At 36.1% G+C, this 18540-nt stretch overlaps 1 protein-coding gene across 1 annotated transcript; it reads left to right on the forward strand.

Annotated features, from left to right (window-relative positions):
* The first annotated feature begins 1189 nt into the window (after positions 1 to 1189).
* Positions 1190 to 18277, forward strand: LOC127648937 (WD repeat-containing protein 48-like). The gene is given in 20 exon segments (XM_052133777.1): positions 1190 to 1249; positions 1776 to 1916; positions 2096 to 2174; positions 2317 to 2399; positions 3098 to 3227; positions 9095 to 9183; positions 9510 to 9611; positions 9697 to 9921; positions 10787 to 10861; positions 11093 to 11195; positions 11352 to 11449; positions 11537 to 11644; positions 11960 to 12056; positions 13323 to 13418; positions 14235 to 14257; positions 14259 to 14341; positions 14428 to 14515; positions 15609 to 15685; positions 16090 to 16282; positions 17298 to 18277. Coding segments are annotated over 20 exon segments (2034 nt in total). The 5' UTR covers positions 1190 to 1201; the 3' UTR covers positions 17394 to 18277.
* The last annotated feature ends 263 nt before the right edge of the window (positions 18278 to 18540 follow it).

Below are 18540 nucleotides of genomic sequence, written 5' to 3' on the forward strand. Positions count from 1 at the left end.
ACTCAAAGTCGAGTGAGTGATAGAAGGGGAACTGCAGGAGTTCACATAGATTTCTCATCCTTTGTTATTTGGCAATTTTTGTTGGCAATTTATTGAGTCTATGTATTCCATTAAAGTGTAAAGTGTAGCATCATTAGACCAAGCTGGCCGAGATCAGTGAGGTGCTTCTCAGTTCAACCAGCCAGCAATTTTGGTGAGGTCTATCATAAGTCAATTTTTCAGGCCGTGGCATATGAAGTATCCCATGTCTTATGGTTGGAGTTGGCATCAATTCATCCTCTGATGTCCATTTAATAGGCTGAAGTGATGTTTGGCTGGCACGGGCCAATCCCGAGGTTGAGACATAGAAACAAATAGAATAATATTAGCCTAGATACCTTAAATTTTTTTTGCAGAGTTATAGATCATGATAAATGTTTCTGGTTCTGGAAGACCTAACTAAAGCAGCATAATTGTGTGGTGAAGAATTAATTAGGTGCATGCCTGGCTAAATAGATGAGTTTTTTAATTCCGTTTTATTTTTTTATTTCTTTTCATTCTCTCCTCTTGCCTAATTTTTATTTTTTTGGTTTTGTTCTTTGTTCCATTTAATGTTATTCCTTCAACTGATAATTGTCGTACCAACTAATTGTACAATGACATTTTATTATAATATGTTGTAGGAACTATAATTAAAAAAAGGGGCATACTTAAATGAAAAATCAACTCAAAGATAATTGTAAAATGAAAATGGATTCAAACTAATGCTAAAATTATATATAAGGGACACTTGTTTTATTTATGTAGTGATTTAATGATCCATTTAATAATGAACATTAATGATAATGATTAATAAAGTTTAAGTTCTTCTATTAAGTTACAAAGTTCCAAGGCAACCTTCTTCTTCATTGACTCCAGTGATATGAAATAATGACATAGTTAAAAAAATTGTGAAATGTTCGGTACTGTTTAAACGAATCTACTCTTATGTAAAAAAAAATATTTTCCAAGAACAATAATTATGTTAATTGCTAAGTCGTGTGTTCCCTCTTTCGTAAATATAAAAAATATCAAATTTTCTTTTGTTAATTCAGAAAATGTTTCAAATACTGCAGCGTTATTAACAATAATCCACATTCTGCGAGACCACGCCCGCTTTTGGACCAAATCCGACCTCGTCATCCCCCGGAAGTGACGCAGTCTATGATCGTCAACAAGCAAAATGTCGTCCCATCACAGGCAGAACGCAGCAGGAAGAAGGAAAATTCAGGTGAAATTTCACAGATAATATTTCACTGCTAGGATATGTATAGGATATGTAACAGACATGTGCTGCCTTTGCCGTCCATAATATTTTCAGAGCATAACGTTTCCAACCTTACAAAGGTGCAGTGAAGGTTTCAAATGGTCATACCATGGTGCTTTGTTGTTTACCAAAGTACTGAATGATTGCCATATTCATAAATAATGGAAACATGACTAAAATCATCCACTAAAATCACTCTGGGAGCAGTTAAATAGCTCAGACGATTTCGGGGCCAGTGTTCGTAATTAAAGTTATTTGATCATTATATACAGTTGGTTTCTCAATAATTATATGTATAGAGGACAACAGTCTTTCCTGTAGGCTCAAATCCAAATGGTAATAGTTATGAAAATTATATTGATCACATATGTAATGAGGCATAAACGCCTTAGCTTGCTCAATAGATTACTTTTTTACTTTAGTAATGTGTAGTTGACCATTCAGTCTGTAAATGTCTTATGAACTGTTATTTATTGTCATTTGTTTACAGGTTTCCTATGTAATTAGAGATGAGGTTGAGAAGTACAGTCGTAATGGTATTAATGCTCTTCAATTGGATCCCACTCTAAATAGACTGTTCACTGCCGGCCGAGATTCCATCATCAGGATATGGAGTGTCAATCAACACAAAGTACAATTCTGCATTTTTATTCCATGACTTGTAAATTCATCTAGTCCCTAGTTTTGTTGCTGTGTGACCAAGTTTACTGTGCATCGGCAGTGTTGTTAAAGGGACAGTTCACCTCAAAAATGAAATTCTGTTATCATTGTGGTTGACTCGATTGAATTAAAAGCTGTTTACTATTACAGCAGGACCCTTATATCGCTTCAATGGAGCATCACACAGACTGGGTGAATGACATCATCCTCTGCTGCAATGGAAAAACATGTACGTTTATGCATTGCTCTGAAGTCACAGATACACAGAATGTCACTTTATCGGTTTGATATCAAATATATTTAGACACCTTATGAGTGTTTATCTCAGTCCAGCATTTTGCCCCGTTTGAGTGTATTGGTCTATCTTACAGTGATATCAGCCTCCTCGGACACCACAGTGAAAGTTTGGAATGCACACAAGGGATTCTGCATGTCTACGTTACGGACACATAAGGTTGGTTTGTACTGAGTGATACTTAGTTTAAATGGTAAATGGTTTGTACTTGTATAGCTCTTTTTTTAACCTTAATGGTTTTCAAAGTGCTTTACACTGTGACCCAATCACCCATTCACACACAAACTCGCACACCAATGACGGCAGAGCTGCCATGCAAGGTGCTAGCCTGCCATTGGGAGCAACTTGGGGTTCAGTGTCTTGCCCAAGGGCACTTCGGCATGTGGAGTCACGTGGGCCAGGAATTGAACCGCCAACCCTGCGATTAGTGGCCAACCCGCTCTACCACCTGAGCCACAGCCGCCCCTAGTTTAAAGTTTTTACTTTAGGAGTCGATGTTTAGGGGTTACATTTTAAATCATAATTGAAAAAGAAATAAGAATAAATGTCTTCCTATCAATCCCAAAGATCCAATTACATCATGAACTATCTCAGGAAACAAAGTGAAATATAAAGTTCTGCTGGTGGATATCTACCAGCTGCCACAAATAAAACCCTTAAATATCTTTCAGAGATCTGATGCAACAAACCTCCAAAACTTTGGCAAATTCAGCATCTAGTTTTATCCTTTGAAGTGCTCATTGTATCAGCCTGGAGCTTGAGATTTTCGAAGTTCATACAGTTTCTGCAATATAAGTTTGAGGCTTTATATGAAATTATGCTGAGGATGTTAATGGTGGTTGTTCTTCATGCTTCAGGACTATGTCAAAGCTTTAGCATATGCAAAGGACAAGGAGTTGGTGGCTTCAGCTGGACTGGACAGGCAGATCTTCCTTTGGGATGTGAACACACTGACAGCTCTGACCGCCTCGAATAACACAGTCACCAGTAAGTGTACTTGTTCCCCTTTTCACCGTCTTGCTTTAATAAGTCTGGCATGAAACGGAAGTTGCGACTGATTTTTCGAACAAGAAAAAAAATTTAAGGAGGCAGACTTGATTTTATCAATCGGTTGTTGATTGGATTTTGGAAAGTGGGCGTTGAATACTGGAATGGAGGCAGATCTGATTGTGAGTTTGCAGACGATACACAGACAGACACATACCCTTTCCACTGTGCCCCACTGATTTGAGAACCAAAAGATGATCTAACTGACAACATTAATCAATAACCAGCCCACGAACATGTCAGCTCATCACCATCTATACTTGTGATGAAGCTGGAGCCCAATGCAGATGAATGAGAAACAAGCGAGTAAAAGATCTCAATGGTTTGAATCACAATACACTAAATATAAATAATAAATAACACTTACTCGTGCTGTGCATCCCAAGATATGGGCATTAAAAAAATATTAATAAACTCCTGCACATCCAACTTGAATTGTAGAGTTTGCTGTTAATTTGCCATATTCCTCCTCCTTCGAAATGTAAATTCAAGCCAGCGGGTCCGTAACCAAGGGAGCTTGTGGTAGGGAACAGGATTTTGAGAGGGAAACCGCTGAATATACACGTCTTCATATCTGCATTAGCTGCTTTGACGCCAGGTTTGTTTACATAAATCTGAAGGGGTAGGGTTACAACTAAAAACATGTAAACGTCAGCAGTCATATCACCGGAAGAGCAAGTTATAACATTTTGATTAAAGATGACGAGGTCAAATTTCAATCGTTCAGAATAAGACAAGTAACTTGCATTAATAAAATGAATAGGCATTTATTTATAATGGCACATTTCATACACAATGGCAATTCAAAGTCCTTTACATATACATTTTAAAGAAACATCATCCATGACTGTTGTTAACCTTCCCTGATTAAATGGAGGATGACCAAAAATTGTTGATGCACACTTTAACTTGTTGTTAACCTTTCCTTATTAAACAGAGGATAACCACAAATTTTAAACACCTTGAGAAAAAGTTAAAAGTTAATATAAAATTAAAATAAGAATAAAATAGAATTATTAAAATGAATTATCAAAATGATTCATTGCAATCAATCAGCGCAGCACAATGCTCAGTGAATAAATGCGTGATATGAACGCGAAACGATCATCTGTGTTCCGCAACTGCTTTCGGGTCCTTGAATAACATATAACGTGTGAGTAAGGGCAGGCGGTGGACTTTCTGGTGCCCTCCTAGGGTAAGATGGTGCCCCCCTAGGGAGACTACTGCGTAGTGTGCTAATTGGGAGCAGGGTTTGGGGCACATCTAACCTCTTCTGGAAGGTGGTTCTAGCTGCGGGTGTCATAATAGCTAAATACTGTCTCACCTTGTTTTGAGTGAACCCTCTGTATGTCTAACAGACTTGATCCTAATGATCTGAGAGGTCTGTTAGTAGGCGTTTAGCGTTTCATCGATCTTGGTCGATGCAGCAATCCAATAACCAATGATCCAATGTTATTGATACAACACGTAAATATCGATATAGACTTTTTTTAAGATGCACCTTTATTTTAATACTCTCATGTTAGCCACTTCCTTATGCATTTCCGTCAGTCAATTTAGCAACCTTATTACATTCATTTCATTTTACGCTTTTCATGTGGGACAAGAATGTGCGCAGGGTCTGTGAAGCCCATCAACCGGGCTTCCCGCGAAACCAAGCTCCTGTGACAGGATCAGTGCGAGCACGTGAACCAGGCGCTCTTTAAAATGCACTTTTTCAGCTCTTGTGACAAATGCAGAGTGGCTCAAATGCACGATTAATTCGGGCTTCCATCGATATCGTTGCACATGCGACCCATTTGAATTGTACATGAGCCTTTGCTATTTAAAAGTACCATGGAGTATCAACCATGTGAAACATCTTGACAATGCCGATATTCTAACCAGCACTAATGAGGGAAAGAGAAAATCACCTGCTGCCCAGCACTAGCATCAGTTATAAGACTTTACACATCTACTCATCAACACCCTTACTAACATTTACTAACATTTATTGCCATGAACGGAGCGGTTTTTGACTAAATATTCTTATAATCGGAAAGGTTAATATTCTCAAGTTGGCTGGAATGATGAGTGACATTATAAAGCATAGTTATCTGATGTTTTTTGTAAAAGAAACTGTTTAATTACACCGTCATTTTATTGAAAACTGTGAATCTGAACAAAGACAAACGATTATTACAGTCACTTAAAAAGAAAAAAATTGTCATTTAATAGCTATTACAAACCTGATAACATTAATGTAAGTGAACAGAACTGCTTATAATGTCTCATATGACACACTCATTTTGATGCTGTGAACTATAGCTTTTCTGTTAATTTTAAATGCCGATATTCTGACCAGCACTAATGAGGGAAAGAGAAAATCACCTGCTGCCCAGCACTAGCATCAGTTATAAGACTTTACACATCTACTCATCAACACCCTTACTAACATTTATCCCAGTTAACTGTAACAGAATTTTTCACAACTGTGGAAGTTGTAGCCAAGAAAACCTTGGATAGCACGGATAGTTAGAAACAAGTCAAGGGTATGGAAGTACTTTGAATTGGATTCAACTGAAAAATAATCTGTATTCAAATGATTGTTGATCACTTGTGTGTGACGTTATTTTTTATTTTATTATCTGTATAATCTTTTCAACATCTGTACCTTTTTTTGTTGTGGATGTCCCAATGTGGATACTAAATTTGCACTTTTCAGAGACCTCAATAAAATATTTTAATTATATTGCATTTGAGGGCAAAGAAAAATGAATTGATTGTGTAAAACAGGCACATCATTTCAGAATATCGATCGCAGGGTCCGAAAATCGTTTCGTGGCAGACTTTGAAGTATCTGCATATATCGGATCGCAGGCCAAGAGAATCGATATAAGATCATATTGTGATGAAACATCTGATTTGCACCCCTATCTGTTAAGTTTATATTCAACATGCATATCTGAAATGTATTTAGGTCCTAGGCTATTGAGCGATTTATAAACGAGTAATAGTACTTTAAAATCTATTCTAAATGTAACTGGAAGCCAGTGTAAAGACCTGAGGACTGGAGTGATATGCTCAGATATTTTGGTTCAGGTGAGAATCCTGACAGTGGCATTCTGAATGAGCTGCATGTGTCTAATGGTCTGTTTGGGAAGGCCGGTATGGAGTCCAACGCAGTAGTCTACCCTACTGGTGATGAAGGCATGAAGTTTCTCTAAGTCTTGAATGGATACAAAACATTTAATTCTGGCTATGTATTATTTAGATGATAGTAGGCTGATTTAGATATTGCTTTGATGTGACTACTGAAACTGAGGTCTGACTCCAAAATGACACCTCGATTTCTTATTTGATTTTTTGTCTTTAGGCCCTTGGAGTCAAGGTATGTATTCACCTTTGGAATTTTGCCTTTGTTGCCAAATACAATGACCTATGTCTTGTCATTGTTTAACTGAAGGAAGTTTTGGCACATCCAACTGTTAATTTCATCAATGCACTGACACAGAGAGTCTATGGGGCTGTAGTCATTTAGCGATAGGGCTAGATAGATCTGGGTATCGTCTGCATAGCTATGATATGCAATTTTATTCTTTTTCATAATTTGGCCTAGTGGGAGCATATGCAGGCTTGTGGGACTCCACACATCATGGATGTCCACTCAGATTCACAGTTGCTTATGTTCACATAGTTGCCCCTCCCTTCTAAGTATGACCTGAACCAGCTGAGGACCGTCTAGTAGAATGTTGTGGTCAAAAGCAGCACTGAGATCTAAAAACACCAGCACTGATATTTTACCTGAATCAGTATTTAGTCAATTATCATTAAGGATCTTTATGAGCATCGCCTCTGTGCTATGATGTGGTCGGAAACCAGACTGAAAATTGTCCAAATAAACGTTCAAGATTAAGAATTTGTTCAGCTGATTGAAAACAAACTTTTCAGTGATTTTGCCTATGAAAGGAAGATTTGAAGTTGGTCTGTAAGTGGTTAATATGGAGTTATCTACAGTAGCTACCTAGAATAGGGTCAATTTTGATTTCATGCTGACTTTAACATCATTAAGAAGGAGTTTATAATATATAATTTAATTGAGTACTTATTACAAATTACACAAATGTAACTAATACGTTATATAATCTTTAAGATTACACTTTTTTGGTAATCTAACTTTTGGATTACCCATTTAATATTTTGAAGATCTAATCGTTCATTTTAAATGTATTAAGGAGCAAGTGACCCTTCGCTAAGCTCTGCTCCCCTTGGTTACGGTCGCTTGCACGCTCTGACAAGCTCTGCAGAACTCACCATATGAATGAATGGGAGATTGCCATGAACGGAGCGTTTTTTGACTAAATATTCTTATAATCGGAAAGGTTAATATTCTCAAGTTGGCTGGAATGATGAGTGATATTGTAAAGCATAGTTATCTGATGTTTTTTGTAAAAGAAACTGTTTAATTACACCGTCATTTTATTGAAAACTGTCAACTGTGAATCGTAACAAAGACAAACGATTATTACAGTCACTTAAAAAGAAAAAAAATCGTCATTTAATAGCTATTACAAACCTGATAACATTAATGTAAGTGAACAGAACTGCTTATAACGTCTCATATGACACACTCATTTTGATGCTGTGAACTAGCGTTTTCTGTTATATGACATTTACGTTCAGCTTTAATTTTCCTTGGAGGAAATGTAGGAGTCCTGGCTGATGTTATTCGTGCTCTTTTGGGAATGAGGAATGACAGTTTAATCCATAATATGCTCTTTTTTTACATTTATTTAAAGTTTTTTTTTTTAAGAAAGAAAAACACTGCGTGTATCCTCTCTGGATACCTCATGTCACGGTAACAATTGACCTGACAACAAATATTTTTTAAATAAAATCTAGCATAAAACTACTCTAAACACACATTACTCCCATAGGCTCTAATTGGAAAAGAGCAAACGCGTGTCAGATAATGCCGGCCAGGCAAAATTTGCTAAGACAGGATTGGTTAGTTGCGCTAACAGGATTGGTTAGGATTGGTAAGGCGGGCTTAGCGATGGGTCAATTAACACTTCTTTCATTAAAAATTAGTAAACATAAAATCAAAGGGAAACTTGCTATTTGTTTAGTTGCTGAGTAAAAATAAGGTGCATAAAGGCGCATTGTGTTTTATCTTGAGTAACATTAATGAGGACATGTTTGTATTTTTAATTGTATTATTATAAATTAGGAATAGGTATTGGATTTTTTATTAACCAGCTTTGAAATCAATTATGAGAGAATGTCTATAGATTTGATGTAGATATCTACAATTTGTACCTCCTCATAATTATTCATGAGAAGGTGTGGCTTTAACCTATGACTGGAGCATGCGGTTGCGTGTGGCCGACACCTATGAAATTATGGACAGGTGCACATGGGCTTGTATGAAATGCTTTGTTTTCAATGAAGGGTGCAAATTCAAACAGTTTGGCGTGTATTTGTGTAATATAAATTTACATATAATATGATTACGCACATTATAAATAGTTATGTAATCCAATAACAAGTACTTGATTTTTGTAATCTGATTATGTAATCCATATTACACGTAATCCACTACTCCTCAGCTTTGCTTATTACATCCATAATTTCCATCACAGCTTTTATTCATGTAAATGTAATCATGTAATCCATAAAAATTACATATAATCTGATTACGCACATTATAAATAGTTATGTAGTCCAATAACAAGTATTTGATTTTTGTAATCTGATTACATAATCCAGATTACATGTAATACACTACTACCCAGCACTGTTTATCACATTTATCATTTCTGTCACAGCTTCCTCATTGAGTGGAAATAAGGACTCCATCTACAGTCTGGCCATGAATCAGACAGGAACAGTTATCATCTCAGGATCTACAGAGAAGGTTAGCATTTCCTTATCTTACTAATGCTCGAGTGTCTTCACTTTGAAATAAGCAGGGTTTTGCTTATTTATTAAAGGTGTTGTAAGCGAGATAATTAGTTTTGGCACTTCTGCCAGACTTGAATGATCTGCTTTTACTACCACACTCTCAGCTTCCTGCTCCCAATATATGGGCTTTGCTATGAATTTGCAAAATAGTTGACTGGGAGAAAGCACAGCTCATTTTCTGATTGGCTAAAAAAACACAATAATTGCATTCTATGCATGTCATTACATAGGAATCACTTTACGGGACGTGTTTTGTGTCATCTTTATGTTTTGCATCAGGTCTTGAGAGTTTGGGATCCACGTACGTGTGCCAAATTAATGAAGTTAAAAGGCCACAAGGACAATGTCAAATCATTGTTACTAAACAAAGACGGCACTCAAGTAAGTCTCTGAGTCAAACCAAACACTGCTTTTGTTAATGTAATCCATTAGATGCGATGAAAACCTTATTTTTGTCTCTGTCTAGTGTCTCTCTGGTAGTTCAGATGGTACGATACGATTGTGGTCTCTCGGCCAGCAACGGTGTATTGCCACATACAGAGTCCACGATGAGGGTGTGTGGTCCCTGCAAGCGAATGAGGTGTTCACACACATGTACTCGGGTGGACGGGACCGAAAGATTTACTGTACAGACCTGCGTAACCCTGACATTCGTGTGCTCATATGTGAAGAGAATGCTCCCGTTCTGAAGGTGAGTTAAAGCTTGCATTGCTTGGATAGTTCACCCAAAAATGTAAATGAATTTATGCATTCTCATGTTGTTCTAAACCCATATGGTATGACTATCTTTCATCCGTGCAATGTAAAATGAGATGTCAGGCAGAATGTCAGCCTCAGTCACCATTCACATTTATTTCATTGAAAAAAGATGCAATGAAAGTGAATGGTGACTGAGGCTAACATTCTGCCTGACATCTCATTTTGTGTTCTACAGAAGAAATCAAGTCATATGGGGTTGGAACAACATGAGGGTGAGTAAATAATGACTCAATTTTCATTTTTGGTTGAACTGTCCATTTTAAAGGAATATTTTGGGTTTAATTCATGTTAAGCTCAATCAACAGCATTCTGGCATTATATTGATTATAACCTGGCCTTGCTCAAGGACACAATGGTGGTGGCTGTGGGAATCGAACCGGCAACCTTCTGCTTACCATTTCTGTGCTTTAGCCCACTACGTCTCCACCACTCCTATAGCTAATTTTATTACTTCGTTAACAAGACAATATAATGTCAAAAACCCCCAAAAATGAATAATAAAGCTCAAATAATACATGAGTTTTAACAGAATAACAAATTTAAGTGCTTTTGTTAAATTATAAGCTTCACATTTCTGCCTTTAAACATCTAAAAATGGACCCATTCACTTCCATTGTAAGGAGGGATGTCAAATTTTTTTTTTTTGTGATAATCATCATTATGCCACAAATACTGTCGATTGAGCTTAACTTATATTTAACCAAGAATATTACTTTAAAAAGGATAAAAACTTTAAGAAGCTGTACCTCTTTTCAACCTCTTCTGATCTTTCCTCTCCCTCTCAACCACATATTTAGATGGAGTTGGACCGATCAGCAGATCCTCCTCAAGCCATTTGGGTGGCCACAACTAAATCATTTGTGAACAAATGGGTGAGGAACACTGTTTATTCACCAGCCACAACCAAAATTCAATTTCTTTCCTTAAAGGTAGAGCCAAAAAGGAAAGCTATATCATCATGGTTCAATGCCTCCATTTAAATGTAAAAAGTTCCCAAATATGTCTAATCCTACATCTCCAATCTAATTGAGATTAAGTTTAAATAAAATGTCATTGTTCAGTCAGCTCATATCTATCTTTGTTTGTTTAATTGTCATTGTCAGTCTCTGAAGGGAATGCATAACTTTAGAGCATCTGGGGACTTTGACAAGGACTGCAGTGCTCCTTTAACTCCATTGTGCACACAGCCAGAGCAGGTTATCAAAGGTAAGACCATCTCTAAAAATACCTGTAACTCACTGGATCATATTGCAGGTTTGGAGCCAAAGGAATTCATCTACTTTGGTGCCATACCCTTGAAATGTGCTAGTCTGTTGTCTGTAATTCATTTAAACTTCACTGTGTATTTGACTGTGATTTCAGGTGACACCAGCATCGTTCAGTGTCATATTCTCAATGACAAGAGACACATCCTCACCAAAGACAGCAATGACAGTGTGGCATTCTGGGATGTGCTAAAAGTAAGAGCAGATCATGTGAACTTACCATTGCCTTTTGTGGCATTTCTTTAGGTTAACCCTCATGGAATGTTGTTTGTTTTTTTGTAGGCTTGTAAGGGGGAAGACCTGGGGAAAGTAGACTTTGATGAGGAAATTAAAAAGCGGTTCAAGATGGTCTACGTGCCAAACTGGTTTTCTGTAGATCTCAAAACAGGAGTGAGTATTCAGAGGTATTTTCCATTAGCAAGAAGTTTCAGACAAAGCAGTTTGTCATGAAAGGCCATTTGTTACATTTATTTTACCATGCTTAAGGGCACTTTACTGTATCGTAATGCTGTAGCACCTTGCCTCGAGTGGTTTATTGCTTTTATACTGTGGTTGCAACAGTAATATGATGAAATATATCTATGTTCAATTGACGATTGAATTCAGATTTGCAGGTGTGTGTATAGTGACTATTTTACAATTTTACCGATTGCAGAAGTGGAAATGACTTTTTTTTTATAATATTTATTTTTTGCTGTTGTTTAGATGCTGACTATTACGCTGGATGAAAGTGATTGCTTTGCAGCTTGGGTGGCTGCTAAAGATGCTGGTTTTACAAGTCCAGATGGTTCTGACCCTAAACGTAAGATAATAAATATTTCGTTTTAAGGGCATTTTATTTCATCATTATTGCTTAGTCTTTGTTTCTTTCTACTGTTACAGCCTTGACTAAGTAGTTTGCTCCTTGAGCTATTGCAGCTGAATAGCTGATTTATAAAATTTTTCATGCATAGACTGCAAAAAATGCCTGTCTTGAAACACGCTTAAAGGTATAGTTCACTCAAAAATGAAAATTATCTTTATTTTCTCACCCTCATGCCATCTCGGATGTGTGTGAAATTATTTTAGCTGCTGAACACAAACAAAGATTTTTAGAAGAATATCTCAGCTCTATAGGTCCATACAATTTAAGTGAATGGTGTCCGAAACCTTCAAGCTCCAAAAATCTGAAATTCTGCATAAAAATCATCCATATGGCTCCAGTGGTTAACTCCATATCTTCAGAAGTGAATATGTGGTGAAAGTGAAAGTGGAGATTTATAGTAAAAAAAAAATAATAAAAAAAAGGAATTAAATATTAATCTGTTTTTCACCCAAAGTGATTGCATCAGAAGACATATATTTAACCATTGGAGCCTGAAAGGTCTGGTCACAATTAACTTTCTTTGTTTGGACCTACAGGGCTGAAATATTCTTCTAAAAATCTTTGTTTTTGTTCAGTAGAAGAAAGAATGTCATACACATCTGGGATGGCATCAAAGTGAGTGAATGATGAGAGAAATATCTTTAAAAAAAAAAAAAAAAACTAGCCCTTTAACTATAGCCATAATATCATAAATTCAAGCAAGCTAAATAAATAAAACCTACCAATGCGTTAAGAATAAAACAAAAAAAAACATGGTGAGAATTCTTAAAAATAGCATGAAAATCTTGCCACTAAAATTGTGATGTGCACAACCTATTTGATGTTAAAATACAGTTTCATATCCCTATTTAATATAATAATTTAACTCCACGTAAACACTAATACGAACACTGAGTTTGGGGTGGGACTACATGTCTGACCAATTGCAGATTTGGGGGAGTTTCCGTAAACTTGTTTGAAACATTGTACAATTCCGTTGTGCAACTGGTGGCCCTGAAATGACATATTTCACCTTCAAAGCTACATAGAAACACTTAAAATTAAGCAACCTTTTAAAAACTTAAAAGCATTAGATATGCAATTGTGCTTCTCAACTGAAATGATCTTGTTTTGACATTTACATATTTTTCTTTATTATATTTCTTGGTTATTCATCAATAATAAAGAGTTTTGTAACATACTGTATAACTATTCTTGTTACAGTAAATCTGGGTGGGCTGCTCCTGCAGGCGCTTTTGGAGTTCTGGCCCAGAACTCACGTAAACTCAGTGGAAGAAGAGGAAAACGAGCCTAACCATGGTAAACTTCTTTATTCTTATTTCTTTTTGTAGATGTATTATGGCTCTGTTCCAAACCTTATTGAGCTGATTTTGCATCTACTCCCTACAAAGGAAGTAACTGGTATGAAACACTCTTCATGCACTTAACATTATTTACATCTACAGTATAAATGGTCTTTTTACATGTTAACCGACGGTCAGTTTTAAGCCTGTTTTAACACAATCCTGTGTTTTATTGTAATGGTACCCTGGACTAGTAATTAATCCTGAAATATTTGTGATTTATACGTTGCTTGCAAAATTCTTTATGAATGAGAATTGTTCGAGAGACGCTCAAAGTTGATTACACTAGAGTCTGATGTTAGCATGTTGCTAAGCTAACAACTTGATACTCTGCTAAGTGCAAATACATAACAATAACACTCCATAGCATTAAATATTACTTTTTGTATATTTTTATATACTTTATTTTATTAATAATTTTCAGTACTGAATAAAAATTGAATGCGTGTTAAAAATAAACATTTCCCTCAGGGCCGACTGCCAAGACATCCCTCATAAATTGTCACTTTACGTAACTAACACATTCTAGGATTGTTTTATTCGTGCAAGAAGTGTCTTATAAGGCAGCATACAACTGTTTTAAAACATCCTTTATGTCAGGTTCACACCTTTGATGCCTTCAAATACTGTCTAGGTAGGCAGCTCACATTGGTAGGTTAGGGTTTGAAACAGAGCCTCTCTGTTAGATTTCAAGCTATAAAACCTTTGTCATATTTCTGTAGTATAGCTGTGATTCAACCAATGTATGCATTAATACGCAATTGGTTTCTAGTAAACGGTGAACAGGAGAGTCGATGTACAGAAGGGCAACGGCTATTTCCAGGTTCCTCCACACACTCCTGTCATCTTTGGTGAAGCCGGCGGAAGAACGCTGTTTAGGTCAGATTAATAATGCACAATACAGATTACACTTCTCTATCCTTGCTTCTTATATCTTAGATTTATTTGTATCCTTCAAATTCCAGGTTATTATGTCGTGATTCTGGGGGAGAGACGGAGTCCTTGTTACTGAATGAAACTGTACCTCAGTGGGTTATTGATATCACTGTAGATGTGAGTGTTTCGATTATCACAATCATACATCATATGGCCTTTAACTCTCCTTTTGTCTTAGGGTCATTAAGGTCATAGTTTTGACCCAGGGTCATTAAGGTCTTAGGGTTTTGACCCGGGACAGGTATAGAATATGTTATAAATACAGTTTTTGGTACTGAAACAAACATTGTGACTTTGTCAAGACCATCAAAACAAACAAAAAGAAAAAAGAAAATGTATTTTTGTATATAATTGTTTAAGAGAAATAACAATTTAAACAAATTGTTCCTTTCATTGTCTTAACCGGTCAATTTTGACCCGTATGGGAAGAACCAATTGTGACCTTTTACCTTCAGACTTTCTGGATGTTATACAGCTTTTAATAGGTTTTTGTACATCTATGAATCAAATTTGACCTAAAAATATTTCAGAATTTGTCAAATTTAGCCCCTAGCCCCATACTGTTCTCCAAACTTCCCCAGTTGCTTCCCCAAATAAGTTTACTTACATTCGTTTATATTATAGGGTAAAATGGGGCTAAAGCTCAACAATGGTAAAATACCTTTTGTATAGAAGTTTCTCCAGAAACATTAGATGGCAGAAATATCTATTATGGGACCTTCCTAAACCCCTGTAACGCCGCAACAGTATGTTTGACATTAGTGGGAAGGAATGGATTTGTTGAGATGGACATACAAAATGGGCCCATTTTGTCTGCTGGAAAAGGCAATAGAAATAATTTTGTGAAATAGTCATGTACTAAAACTGTAACTGTAAAAATGTACACTTGATTTTCTATGAGCAGAATCAATCTGAAATTATTGTATTATAGGCAAGTTATTATAAAATACCAAAATACATTGAAATAAACAGAAATTGTGACATCCTTGGTCAATGTTTGCCATTGAATAAACACATTTTTTCTCAATTCTTTTAAAGAATATTTTTTTTTCTCCATCATCATCCACTTTGGGACTACAATAAAACAGGTTTTCGTTAAGGGTGGTCTTTAGTGCCATTGTACACGAATCAAGAATTTGTGCATTTTTAATGGTTTTCAATACCGTTCAAAAATGACCCGAATCTTAACTTTGTTTCTTTCCTGTTACAGAAAAACATGCCGAAATTCAACAAGATTCCTTTCTACCTCCAGCCACATTCATCATCTGGAGCCAAAACTCTTAAAAAGTATGCACTGAAGGTGTCCCGTGTGGTGGGGATATGCACAGATTGTTTTTTGTGGGAAAACAATCTTATTCTAAATCTTCAATTCTAGTTATACATTTCTAGATTTTTCATAAAACGAATGATTTTGTTGAAGCATGAAAGAGAAATCTATGTAAATATTTAGCAAAAATGGCTTATAGATATTAAAGGCCAAATATGGTGACATGTATGCTGAAATTTTTTTTAAAATGGAACAAGAAAATAATATACTTATATTTAAATATTTACATATTTCCCCCCTTGTTTTTAGTATGTTTAGAGTCTTTAGCTGCATAAAGATCAGGGTTTTTTGCTATTTAATAGTCATAATTTCCTAAGGCCTTCAGTAATCTGTATCTGTATTCATGACGGTCTGTTGTTTTGAGGGATCGTCTGTCTGCCAGTGACATGCTGCAGGTGCGTAAAGTGATGGAACACATTTATGAGAAGATCATCAACCTCGACACTGAGTCACAAACCACCAGCTCTTCGGCCAATGACAAGCCAGGAGAACAGGAGAAAGAGGAAGACGTGACAGTGATGGCCGAAGAGAAGATTGAACTTATGTGTCTGGATCAGGTCAGACTCGCACAAACACTTAAAGTTTAAAGGAATAGTTCTCTCATCACCCTCATGCCATCCCAGATGTGTATGACGTTCTTTCTTCTGCTGAACACAAAAAAGATTTTTAGAAGAATATCTCAGCTCTGTAAGTCCTTACAATGCAAGTGAATGGTGACCAAAACTTTGAAGCTCAATAAGGAACAGAAAGGCAGCATAAAAATAATCCACGTCTTCAGAAGTGATATGATAGGTGTGGGTGAGAAAGACATTAATATTTAATATTTATTTATTTTTTTACCGTAAATTCTCCTTCCTGGCCTGAGGGTGGTGATATGCAAGAAGAATGTTAATTGGCATACAGAAAAAAGGTGAAAGTGAAAGTGGAGATTGATAGTAAAAAAAGGACTTAAATATTGATCTGTTTCTTACCCACACCTATCATATCCCTTCAGAAGACTTGGATTTAACCACTTATGGATCTCTTTTGTGCTGCATTTATGTGCTTTTTGGAACGTCAAAGTTTTGGACACTGTTGAATTGCATTGTATGGACCTACAGTGCTGAGATATTCTTCTTAAAATCTTTGTTTGTGTTCAACAGAAGAAAATAAGTTATACTCGTCTGGGATGGCATGAGGGTGAGTAAATGATGAGAGATCTATTTTTGGGTAAACTATCCCTTTAAGCCTGGTATAACACTCCTGGGTTATCTCTGTACTGCTATCCTGGACTAATAATACATTTTGAAATATTTGTGATTTATATGTTGCTTGCAAAAATTTTATTTTGCAATTTTTTTTGAATGGCCGTCATACACATAACTGGCTTTTTTGTGTGTACGCAAACACTGGAAGACAGACGGAGTGTTTTGGAAACCTGTTTGGAAACAGATATTACACACCGCAGTTTGAAGTTTCAGCAAAGATGATATCTTTCAGATCGTGTCCCTAATAAGTTAACAAGAAAATTTCATTAAGCCACATTTTGAACATCTCTTTGTCAGTTGTGTAAAACATGCTGTTTGTTTGTAGGTTTTGGATTCTAACATGGATCTCAGGACTGTTAAGCATTTCATCTGGAAGAGTGGAGGAGATCTGACCCTTCATTATAAACAGAAGTCAACGTGAGAGCAAACGACCTCTCTGACTGCTGTAGAGTCTCCGGTCACATTTAACACGCTTTTCTCCCACTCCAAAAGAAGCGTCCCAGAGTCTGCTAGTGACCCGTGAGGAATGTTTTTGTCTCTTCTCATTGTGCAGACACAAAATAGAGAACCAGAAAGAGAGATCTGACTCTTAAAACAGAACCTTTAACAGTTAAAGGTTAAAGGGTTAAGATGGGCCACAGACTGACAAAGTAACTGTGATGAGCAGAAAACTAGACATTGTAATTTGTACAGGCCTTTTTCTGCCTTTCCTTTATTTTTGCCATTTTTGTTTTTACTGTTGGTTATGTTGTGTCCTGTTTATCAAGCATCATAATGATGATGATGATGATATGATGATGTGTGCGTCTGCAAATATGGACTCACTATGTGAGAAATCACTTCACTGCACACCAGTACTTCCATTCTCATACATTCCAAAGACTTTTAAAAGTTTGTTCACCCAAAAATGAAAATGATGTAATCAAGCCCTGATTGTGACCATTTTGAAGGGTTTGAATTTATTGGCACAACTAAAGAACCATTATAAAGTAAAACCTTTCTTTTCTTGATTTAATATAAGTTCTTAATTCTCTTGGGGCTATTTTTGAATAAACGTTTTTTTCTTGTTGGAATCACAAAGCCAATTCCTGTTTTTTGTTCACATAAAGCCATATTTTAAAAGTGTGGAAATATCACTCGCACATTTGTCGTTGGAGACACTTTCTAAACGGATATTTCTAAGCTGAATTTATTTCATTTCTGTGTATCAGTGCAAATCGTCATACAATGACTCCTGAGTAATCTGTCCCAGACCTTGACAAATAAAGGAAATAAGACTGAATTTCCATTGGAATAAAGTTCAAACATTGGATGTTTTTTCACTCTTGCTGTTTGTAAGTTTCATTTCTCACATTTCATAGAGGTGTGGTTCTGAAATTTTATTAAAATCAAAGACATTTCACATCTCTTTTTTAGGATTAAAAAAAAAAAAAGTTTTTACAGTGAATCTTACACCGATTATGCTTGATAAGACGAAAACTTGTGTTCATACAAACTGTTTCCTTTATCGGGTTACGGTCATAAACGGTCAACATAGGAAGAGTTTAGCCCATTTTTACCTTGATAAT

The sequence above is a fragment of the Xyrauchen texanus genome, chromosome 9 (assembly GCF_025860055.1).
Source record: "Xyrauchen texanus isolate HMW12.3.18 chromosome 9, RBS_HiC_50CHRs, whole genome shotgun sequence".
Classification (NCBI taxonomy): domain Eukaryota; kingdom Metazoa; phylum Chordata; class Actinopteri; order Cypriniformes; family Catostomidae; genus Xyrauchen; species Xyrauchen texanus.